Raw genomic sequence first — 12,032 nt, forward strand, 5'->3', positions numbered from 1 at the left:
TGGCTTACCTGGGCTGCATTGAGAGAAGAGTAATTATCCTGGTCCGCATATAAAATATATAAAAGTTAATGTATATAAATAATGAAACTTATTTCATTTTTTATATTTTTACAAAAACATTTTATTTTAAAAGAAGGAAAGAAAAAATATAAAACTAGTGGAATACTTGACCTTGTTTTTGCAAAACTAACGCATCAGTGTCTGGTTTGATGGAAGTGGTTGCAATTATCAGTAAATTCTCAAGGTTCTCATCAGAGATTTCTGATCTAACATTTATTTTTGTGCTTCATCTTTGAAAACAGTTCATAAATGGATGTGCTGCCAAAAAGTGATTACATGAATAAGATATGATTGAAGTGAGGGGTATTTTTCTCTGGTAAGAGAGGCCTTACAAAAGTCTGGTAAAGAGACACGATCAAATTTTTCTTTGAGTTGAATGTCTGATTGCAACTTTATACATTTCATTTGAAAATTTGAAGGTAATGTATTTATGTTAACTGAAACTGGAGTTGCAAATATACCAAAAAATTGATGATTTTTTTTTTTTTCCAGATTTGTTTACCAAAACAGAAAGCACAGCTGCATATTTTCTACTGTACAAAGGACAGTCTTCGATTTTCATGTTCTGGGATAAATTTTCCTTTTGATTCCATAAATGACTTGACTTCATTTTGCAAATCACAAAATCTTTTTTTTTTTTTTTTTTCTTTTCTTTTACCTTTACTTAGCCACCTTACTTCAGAAAAGTAAAGGATGTCTCCATGATCAGCTTCCAAACTTTTAAGGATCTCCTGAAATAGGCAGTGATTTAACCCCTTGGACTTCATGAAATTCACAGATTTGATGACAATTTGCAAAAACGTTAATCCAATACACGTTGCAAAACTATTTAAAATCATATTTTATACTTCCTCTGAGCTTTTGAAGATGTAAGAGTGCTCTGGATGTTTCTTCCACAGTGAATGTGTTAACTTATTAAATTACATTAAGAAATGACAGAAACCCAAGTTTAATAATTAAATAAAAAAACTTACATATCTGCTTAACAACAAAAAACACGTGTCTGCACAGGTGTAGATGTTATTGAAATATTATTATTGCTAACCACTGTGTTTTATTTGTCAAAGTCATGAAAAATATCACAGAAGAAGTTTACAATCTTGCGTGGTCACATTACTGGTTGTCCAGGGCCGCAGGAGGCAGCCAGTGGGCTATGGGTTAGACACACTTAGATTAAACAAAAGTCACTTTCAAGCTTTAAATTACATGGAAAAAGTGAATTATCAGGCAGATTGACCATCATATCCCTACAGCATTTTAGTCACTTTATATCCACAAGGTATGAAAGATGTTATACCCAAACACTCCAAATCTAGATTTCACATGTCTTACAAGTCCTGTTTTGACTGGTTATGTCCAACTAAATCTCTACGGTCATTTTTCTACATTTGTAATAAAATACATATTTCGGGAACACAAATGTAGCATTCAGAAGTTATGGGACACTTAGATAACTTGTCTTTATAAGAATGGCTACTGTAGCAAATCAATTTCTTAACTGAAGATGTTTGATGTCAGTGAGAAGACTGAGTAAACTGTCTTTGTTGTAATACTTACTCCTCAAATTGTCACTGAGTACAAAGAGCTGACTGAGTTAGAAAGTGCAGGTAACATACCAGTTTAGAGACAATCATACAATTATCACTGGTGTTTACAAACCTACTGAATACATACCATAGTAAGAAAGATGCCAAATTCCGGGTTCATTTCCACATTATCTCCATCAGTAAAAACAAAGCTTTTCTTATGCTCTTTCTTGCATGTCAACACAATTGCAATTTGCTGTGCAGCTACTGATAGTACTGGTAAATCAATACGATTGAATTCATCAAAGCAACCCCAGGAGCCAGATTGAGCAAGACCTTCAAAGAAAAGAGCAACTAAGTATTTGTCCAGCATGTTGGTAATCCTTTTTTCCTGAGCTCCTCTGCTCAGGAAAAAAAAAATTCTGTTGAGACATTGGGGAAAGGAAAAGCAAGAATATACAAATTTTCAAAAATCTATAAGCCCTTCTTGGACACAACATGATTAGATCTCTGCTTCTTCTATCAGTATCTTCAAGGTTTTCCTGTTCCTCTCTACCCAAAGAAAATCCCTGTAATAAATCTTTGAAAATATGACAGGATATTAATAGCTTATTTTTCAGATTAAAATAAACAGCAAAGTCAGTTTCATTCAGAAAAAAAGCTGAGGGTCATTCTGTGCCAATGTTCCATTCTTCCTCAGGTATAATCAGGAGTTGCAACAAGAAAACAGTAAAGGACCTCCACATGATCTCTAACATGTCATCTGCAACCACTGATGGATATCACCTTTTGGTGCCTTCTTGTATCTATCTACCATCAGTAAGGTATGCCAACACTTGATTTAAACATATATACTGCTACTCATTCATTTCTTTCAAATGACAAGAACTTTGACATTTGTAAGGAGAAAAAAAAATTGAAATCAGAAACCAACACATTCTATTAGTACACAGCTTTTTCTTTTTGTATTGATAGTCCTCCTTGATTATTTTAAAGATATTTATATATCCTTTCATAAGCTGTCTAATCTTTTCAGACTTTTCTATTTCTTGGAGTGTTGCAATGGTATTTTACATTAACAAGGTATTCATTACTTGCAGTTATTAAAAGGCAGAGAATTAACTGCTGATTACATATTGATCTTGATTTATAAAGCCATTCTGTGAGCATTTGTAACTCATATAGTCCACATCTTACCTTTGAAGATCCTCCCAAGTCCTCGGAAATCCATCTGATCTGAACAGTTGAAGACAACTACATATTTACCAAGGCACCGTCCCATATCTTTGATGGTTTCAGTTTTTCCAGTTCCTGCAGGCCCCACAGGTGCTCCACCCATATTCATGCCTAAAGCTTGAGCCAGAGTGATGTAACATCTAGAAGGAAACAAGCAATTATTACCTAAAGGACTGAAACATATGGTTTTCTGTGCAGTGCCAGAGGCTCTTACTCAAGTGTGTCATATGAGGAAGGCTTTGTTGATGGAGATGAGGAAGTGCAAAAATGCATGTGAATATGATTTAAATCAATCAGAAGAAAAACCATGATGTGAGTAGTATTACGATTAGTCTCCTCAAATATAAAGTGGAATATGCAGAATGAAAGAAAAAATTACAGAAAATCTCCATAATCCATTTGGATAGCTTAGTTCCTAGGTTACTCAAGCTGATGCAGCTCTTAACTATGTTATACTGTGGAGTACAATAATGAAAGAGAGCTATTTTTGTTTTGCTATCCATCTTTAAAATTTGATCATACAATGCATCTCATTTTCACAAACAAAACCTATGTGATGTAATAAAACATGTTCTATCAATTATATATAAATAGAAGCTCTAGAATTTGCTATGTTGTTTAAAAATATTTTCTTCAAATCTCTTATTTTGTTACTGTTTATTTATAATCACTTTGTGTTATTAGTTAGATGAGTGGATCTTTCCTTTAATAGTCTTGCAATTACTGCTATATCCTTCTAGATCAAAAACCTGCAATATACTGCAGCTGAATGAAATTAATTTCCCTGTTTATTCTTACTTAGCTATTACCATTAGCTTGCTTGTAAACACACACCTTTGTCCTCTATCTGCATATTGTATCTGTCGGATGTATCTGACACACAGTTTTATTAGTTACATGAGGATCATAGTCTCATGCATCATATGCATGGGAAACATAAGCTTGTGGCAGAAATAAATCTTATTATACATATAAACAGAAATATTCCTTATTATACCACACAGAAACAAAAATATTAATGCAAATTTATTGGCTTCAGTAAGACTGTGATGGATAAACTCTGCAGAGATCCATTTTGCATCCAGAAAGTATGACTGAGTCGCTCATGTAAAAGACCAGATTTGGAGTCAAAGAAAAAAGGAATAAAATCAGTCTTTGTCACCTGTCTGTAAGAGGTGTGATGACAAGCCTGTCAGTACAGCCCAAGAATTCATTCTGGTATGTGAAACCCACATCAGTGATATTAATCATCATTTTATCATCATCTTCATTAAAATAAAATCTACACTGTTTCAGCCACTCAAAGTCTGTAGGACTCTTAATATGCATGCAAACCTTAAAAAAGAAAAAGAGGAAAAAGACAAGACTGGTGCAACATTTACTCTTGCATTTGTGTTATCTAAGTAGTACTGTAAAGGTAGCACTACAAGCACATTGGAAGGCAAAGTATATCCTAGTAACACAAGAATTGTGGAGACCTTACTTTGATTATTACCACAAACATTCTTGAAGTGTTACTGCTGTCTCTGAAACTACACTAAAGCAAAGGAAATAGCAAAGTACAAAATCTACAGTTCAACTCACACAATCAATCTTCAACTCTATCATTTTATTTTTACATCTGAGGAAATATAATATGACTTGCTGCTTTATGTAAAAACACAAAAGTCATTCTGTACGCAAAATGGAAGAAAATGGTATTTCAAGACAATGTGATACTGTGAAGACATTAGTCAAGAAATTCAACAGAGCTGGAAGGTGTTCAAAATTGACCAACTGTAAAGTAACTAAAAATGATACTTTTCATAAGATCGCTGTTAAGATGATTTGAAGTCGAAACAACTGGTCCTATTTTGGCACCTACCTATCAGCAGTGGGTAAAAAAAATCAGTAATCCCTTCCTCAGACAACATAATTTCAGTCAAATCCAGAGCTTCCTATAGAGAAAAGGCATGCCAGTCTAGATTTTGAATGTTTAAGGAGTAAATGCCTTCATTTTCCTAATTTTAGTATCCTGTGGCAGCATGAAAAGGTGTGAAGTGAATAAATAAATCCCTAAGTAATAAGATATTCTATTGAAACTAGAACAGAGACGACAGCAGCTTCAACCAACTTCAAGCCTTCTTCTGTTATTATAACACTACCTATTCTGTTTATTCCTTCAGAATCACAATGTAGCCCACATAAAGGATGATTACTTTCAACACAGTATACAAGAAATTTTTTTAACTGACCACACAACAGCAGCATCTAACTTAGATTGGCCAAGACAGAACATCATAAAATTCTTCTATTGCTGGGGCAGACCACAACACAAAATTTCCTATAGAGAAGCTGTGACACAGATTGAATAAACTCCAACATTTCTGTAAGACTCAAGTCACAACATCATTACAGTCCTTACAGAAATTATTTGGCTTAACAGGCAGGCATTCATTTGTCACAGCTGTGCTGTCTACTTGACATTTCATACTGTTTTACATGGCTACCACCTCATAACCCAGTACATTTTTCAGTGCTTACCAGACCATCGAAGATGTCCCTCTGATGCACGTGAATAGTGATCAATGTCTCATATTTAATTCGTTCGACTGGGTTAAGGTCTTTTGTTGTCATATCTATCAATGTGTTTAGAAGATCCAGGAAAAACTGGTTTGTCTTTCGCATAATTTTTTTATCATACCTGGCATTAGTCAAAGCTTCTTCTGAGTCTCTTGTCCAAATCATTTGGATTCCCAACAACCCAACCTTAGGAAATATAAAATGGTATGCTTCATCTTTTCACTTTCCTCTTAAATGAACATTCACAGACACAGATAGTAATAAGAAGAAATCGTTCTATTTGTATAAAATTATTTTTCTATGCTTCCTTTTAGAAGTCACAGAATCCACGCATTTAAAAGTTCCAACTCCATTTATAAACATCTATACAAGCCTGCAGTTCAGACTCAGAGACACAGCCTATCAAGCAACGGTAATACAACTGTTCAATATAATTTACATCATAATGTATAATAGCCAATAGGTTATCAGAACAATTAATGTTTCAATTTAAAATATTTCTTTAGTAATTCAGTAACTTTTAATTCCTTCTCTAATCACGTTCCTGATCACAAGTGAAGAAGCTTTTCCTGAATTTATAAACAAACATACAATCCTACCACTTGTCCCTTAGTAGTTATTAAGTGTGAAAAGAAGTAGCATTAGCTCTATTGCATTAATTTACTGTATTCAGCCTTTTTTTTTTTTAATCAGGAGCTTCAGCATAAGTTTTAATCTTTTGTTTTCAGATATCTAAATTGGAATTCAAAAGATTGCACTGATTAATTTATATGTCAGTTTCGAATCCAGCTGCAATCTTAATTTCAAAGAGAAGAAAATCCCACCAATGTACAAATCTATATATGAGCAATTTTTCATTGATATAACAGTGATTTTACCTGGGCTGGGTAGGTAGAAAGAAATTCAATCAGTTGGAAACTAGTTTCCTGGATATGCATAGCTGCCTGGCGAATAACATGGTGCAGTGATAGCTGAGACTCCTTCAACAGAGAATTGAGCCAAACTTCCACATTACCTTCAGCCATTACAGGTCTACTCAGCTCAACAGTCTCACCCTCTCGCGAACTAATTGACAATATACGATCATATATCTAATAAAAGCAAGAAAAAAACAATTTGTGATTAATAGACTGATTATTACGTCTATTACAACTGGTTTTCATGCTAGCATTTCATTAAATTTATTTAGATACATACAAAATTATACCAATCTATTAAGCAAAATGTGAACACAATAAAACTATTGCTTTAAGTATGAATAAAGGCTTTAAACAAAACATTGCCATCTAAAGGAGACAAACCTCAGTACACTGCTAACACTCAAATTTCACTTCATTTCAATGAAGACACTCATTTTCCAGTAAGAAGAGAAGGAAACCTCTCCCTATTAGTGCATATCCTAACAAAAGATGCAGACTTAAAATAAAAAACAATGGAAACATGGAAGTTAAGGAACATGGACAACCAAAAGAATTTCATGCATGGGGAGGTAGCAAATGTCTAAGGAAATACGTATATACACAGGAAAATAAAACCTGTACTGCAATCTATTCTTTTCATACAGCGTAAGAAAATTGTTCTTCAAACAACATTTTTCCAGGCAATCTAAGCATACAAATATGCTTATAAAACATCCTCTCTGGTGAGCTTCTGATTCTAGCCTATATTAAGCCACAGAAGACAATTCAGCTTGCTATTTAACAGATATCATGCATTGTTTAACAATCTGAAAGAATGCAACTTCAAGGTTTGGGGAGTACACACCCTTTCATGGAACTTAACAGTTTTAATGTTGTCAAAGACATTCAGCAGATGTGCTTGTATAGTGTGAGAATCTGATGCCTGGCCAAGAATTTCTAATAGGGCAGGATCTGATACAAAGAAGAATCGTGGAAATAGGAGGCGCTTCTTCTCCAGGTACCTGCATTTAAAAATATTTGTTAGGAGGAGAAGGAGTAGACAGAAAATGAATTAGGTTATTTTATACATCTTTTTCTTTTTAAATGTGGTATTTCTCACTATGCATTATTGCTTTTATTTTTTTAATTTGTGGTAGCAATAGCAATTCTTATCCATCATACCTCCATTTTAAGCACCTGCTTGAAGACTACTCTTTTAGTACCAGAAATAATTTCACTGAAACCTTTGCTGCTTTCTATAATGTAAACACTACTAAAATGAAAAGAAATTATTATGAAGCTAGTGTTTTTAATTTAGGTCAGTTACTTGCTGCTTAGTTGTCTTATTCTGAATTTCTCCTAGACCTGTGAAGGATCTGGAAAGATATTCAAACTTAGACTGTGCCTGCTGGATTGAAACCAGACACAGCTTTGATGTCATCAGAGAAAGACAGTGACAGCTTAGTCACTAATCAAATACTTAGCAGTAAGGTACTGGCAGTATCTTTGGAAGACTTGCATCAGCCTGCTACCTTGTTTACTCAGTTCAACTGAATTCATAGTGAAATAAAAACAGGATCTTTATGAAGTCCATGGGACTTGATCTTTTGCTAGTTACACAATTTACAAACATTCCCTTGAGACTGCTATTGTAGTAATCTTACCCTGTGAGTGATTTCTGACAGATTTCAAGCTGTTCTAGTAAATGTGGTAGTAACTGTCCCATGATTTCATCTCCAATGCAGCACTGAACAACATTAGGTGCTTCATGAGCTCTAGTCATGATCCTTACCCAGGATTTATCAATGTTAGAGAAACGCTTTGCTTCCTGTTTAAATATAGAGAGATGAAGAAATGGAGGAAGGAAAAAAAAAAAGAAAAGGAAAAATGAACCTTCTGGAAGAATTGGCACCAGTAATCCTCTCACAAGTAATCACAAGAGTCCAGTCCCAAAGATTTTTCAGCTTAGAAAAACAAATCTGCTTGCATAATAGAATTTATTTTATACTTCACTGACAAACCTGATATCCGCTTTCAAACATTCTTAGAGAAAAACATAGAAAATGTCTTATTCTGGAGAATGCACGCTCCAAATTTGAAGACTTTTTCTAAAAACTACATTAATTTTAATTCAAAAAGCAATGTAGAAAAGTTTAAGATTCCTAGCAAAACTGCAAGTAGTACTGGGCTAGTGACAAATATTACTAGATTAACCTAATACTAGTACTAGGCACAACACTTACACAAGTACTGGTTAATAATTTAACAGTCTAGAAATAAAGAGATCAACCTGAGGACCTTTTATTATTCTTTCTAAGGCAATATTTTGGTAGGAATTTGTTACCTAATGTCTTACTAAGTCTAATTTTGCTAACCATTAAGACAGTGAAGCATAAGTTACTTCATTCATTATGACATCATAGTTACATTTTATTCTTAAGATACAGAAGCTCAAACTGAAAAAATGCAGATCTGAAAACCTTTGGAAGCTGCTTTGCTATGTCACCACCAACAAAAACAGCTTCTAAATAAATCCACAGGTTCTGCACAGTTATCCAGTTCTCAATGATATCTGTCGTGTTGGAAAGATAGTGCACCCATTTCTGAATCTGTGTCTTGAAGGGCGTGTTGTATCTAAAATAAATAAAAGCAACTTGTTTTAATTTAAGAAGGAAACAAGTCTCTTAGAAGCCAGCACAGTCCTCAAACATGACAAGGAGGAATATTCTTGCCATTTTTATTTTTGTCAGGATCTGTGTTCCTTGTTTTATCAAGGGGCTTTGACTTTCTGCACTAGGTAATATGTAGATCATTTTAATAGGGATTTTCAGTACCCTCAGAAAAAAATCTTTGTAAAAGAGGAGGTGGCCTCACTGGGGCAAAATAGCAATGCCTGTAATCCCAACAGGACCCCTGCCACAACAGGACAGTGCTCCCTTTTATGTCTGTCTCTACTCTTGCATCCATGGAAACTGTTCAACTAATTAGTGAGGAAATCTGAATAATCATTTAAAAATATTTTAATGCAGGAATATCGACAATGAGAAGTAGCCCATGAACAGCTCAAGAACAAGAAAGCTTTTAGTTTTTATCTAGATGTTTACTTTCCTTCCCCTTTGTGAAATAAAGCCTCTTGCTTGTATTTATAACTCACACATACAAGTAGACTCTGCTCTTCTTGTTACCTGTTACTCATGAGAGAGCCAAGAATCATCAAGCTGTCCTCCATGGTAGCAATTGTTTCTGATATGCTGTCTCCTCTTAAAAGAAGTTCCCCACGGGTTTTAAAGTTTGCAAAGACAAATGTTCTGTTGTCCCATTCAGCTATCACTTGTTTTAACTTCTGTTCAATGTCTCTTTCCTTCACAGCACTTATGCAGATATCCTTTTAAATAAAAAGAATGTCAAAACAAGTTATAAACTATTCAGTTCTTTGGCATCCGAATCCAACTGTTATTTCCTTTAACCCTAGTTAGGCTGAAGAGCAACTATTTAAGTGGAGACCCCTTCCAACCCAAGCCATTCTATGATTCTAAGTGGGAAGATCTAAAGACATGAGAACACCATAGCTAATAATCCATGTATCAATTCACAATATGGTAAAGTTAGTGTAGTTACTAGAATGATATAATGATTATTTTCATACCTCTAATATTGTAAACCATCCTCATTAATGAATTAACTGTGAGCCACACTACATGTTTTATACAGGGTTTACACTACAATATGCGTCATTATTTTACACAGAAAACTTTACTGACTGCATATTTCTATGCTCTTTCTTTGCAGTGTTTTCCCTCTTAATAGTGCTACTCAGATATCTTTCTGAGCACACTGTTTAGTTTCATGCATCCATTTCTCTTCCTTCTAAATACCTCTATTTCCTCCTTATATTTGAGTAGAGGAGCCTCCATAAAATTCTTCAGTCTCAGTGTTTCACCTTCTACAACAAAGTTGTGTTCAGTGAGTTCTGTTATCTGCTTCCAGTGCCGAGGCATCATTGCCTTACTTGACATGCGTTCCAGCAACGGGCAACATTCACAGAGGTCTTCAATAGTCTTCTTTAGGCCAAAAAAGGCCGGCCACTCCTTTACACCACGAGGAAGCTTATGACATCTACATTAAAAAATCCAAGCTTTTTCACATATATTCAGATATCCCACTTCCCACTTAACCATCATACTGTTTTAACAGTAGATGACTTATCAGGTTCCCTGTATTTTGAGGATTTTGTATGTAACTAAATCTGCTACCAAATTATTTTGCTGACCAATAACTGAATACTCACAGGCTCGATCTAAGGAGTGTATTGCATAATTCTATTGAAGGTCCAAGTGAACCACCAAATACAATTGAATCATTTTATATCTTGATTTCATCTTTTGGTGAGGTTCATGATAAGGACTGCTCTAGTCTCTTGCAAAAACTCTGTTCCTCTAGTTTTGTAGCAAATATATTCTAGCTACTTCAGGCATCTCAGGTAAATCTCTACCTCTCATGATTAATAATGTTAAAAGAAACAAGGTAAATTTCCTTTATGAACAGAATAAACTGCATAAACTTTAACGTATGTTCAAATGAAGAGAAGAAAAAATATATATCCAAAGCTCTCTAACAAGCAATAATCAAATAATCCTCATTATTTAGAGCATATTCTAGCTTCCTTAATTTAGGAAATTAGTAATGAATATATTTTTTCAATTAAAATTAATAGTGCTATTACATTTAAGAAGTAAAAAAAAAAATTTAGCCATCTTTTCACAGAACCAGTTTCTCACCTGTTCTGAAATTCCGTAAGTTCACCACTAATTTTTCCAACATCCAATTCTGACCAAAGAATATCATAGTACCCACTGACTGTGTCAAGAACACTATTATATAGACTATAGAGTTTCTGTAACAGATTCAGTTGCTTCTTTATTTCAAGTAGCTGAGGATATTGTGTAGCAGGCAAACCAAAAAGATCTTCTCCATCAGTGTAAGTAATGTATTTCCGAAAGAGATTATCAAATCGATTCTAAAGAGAGAGAGAGAAATGAAATGTATTTAAGTAACTAAATATTCAAAATCTGGCATTATGCTTAGAGGTGCATTGTGGAAAAAGGAGAACAACTAGAAGTCATCATTACAGGAACATAAATTAGCCCAGTATAAATAAATATTTGAACAGGAGAACCAGACAGTATTTTGTTTTAAGGGAAGAAGAACAAACAGAAATGGGCAAAAATGCAGATGTGAAAAAGACACAATAATAAACACAAGAACAGCTTATAACCAAATACACTTAATTTGAGAATAGGCTCAGCTCCGGACATCTGTATGTAGTTACTGTTACTCAGGTCTTAAAAACATAGTTTTAATCAGCTTGAAAATGCATGGAAAAAATGTTACCTTAGCTTTCATTACACTAAAATAGTTTTGACCGATCAGTAACCCTATGTACCAACAAAAATTAGTTCAACTAATTCCCAGTTCATTCTCAGAGCCTTCAGTTGTTAGTTTATTTGCATTAAGCAGTAAGAAAAATCTTAGAATTAATAGTACCTGAAACATGGTAAGCCTGTCACTGGCTTCCTGAGGCTCTAAACCAACCACTAGCGGCCCACTCTGAAAAGAATGGATATATATGAAATTAGAGCGAGTTTAGAGGAGGGGGAGAGGGAAGGACATCAAATTAAACAACAATGCTGATTTGAAATGCAAACATTTTTGGTGTTGCAAGACCTCATACTTACATCAGGTAACAACT

The 12,032-nt window shown here is 34.2% G+C and overlaps 1 protein-coding gene across 1 annotated transcript in view; it reads right to left on the reverse strand.

The window, feature by feature from the left end:
- The window catches only part of DNAH5 (dynein axonemal heavy chain 5), a 121,215-nt gene that overhangs the window by 67,145 nt on the left and 42,038 nt on the right, over positions 1-12,032 (reverse strand). Inside the window, exons 27-38 of the mRNA XM_048939792.1 lie at positions 11,828-11,890; positions 11,062-11,300; positions 10,159-10,399; positions 9,469-9,668; positions 8,764-8,917; positions 7,948-8,111; positions 7,149-7,305; positions 6,263-6,475; positions 5,346-5,570; positions 3,985-4,157; positions 2,784-2,962; positions 1,735-1,922 (exon numbers count right to left, since the gene is read on the reverse strand). Of these exons, the coding sequence (XP_048795749.1) occupies positions 1,735-1,922; positions 2,784-2,962; positions 3,985-4,157; positions 5,346-5,570; positions 6,263-6,475; positions 7,149-7,305; positions 7,948-8,111; positions 8,764-8,917; positions 9,469-9,668; positions 10,159-10,399; positions 11,062-11,300; positions 11,828-11,890 (2,196 nt within the window). The remainder of the gene's footprint in view (positions 1-1,734; positions 1,923-2,783; positions 2,963-3,984; positions 4,158-5,345; positions 5,571-6,262; positions 6,476-7,148; positions 7,306-7,947; positions 8,112-8,763; positions 8,918-9,468; positions 9,669-10,158; positions 10,400-11,061; positions 11,301-11,827; positions 11,891-12,032) is intronic.

This window comes from Lagopus muta, chromosome 3 (assembly GCF_023343835.1).
Source record: "Lagopus muta isolate bLagMut1 chromosome 3, bLagMut1 primary, whole genome shotgun sequence".
NCBI lineage: Eukaryota > Metazoa > Chordata > Aves > Galliformes > Phasianidae > Lagopus > Lagopus muta.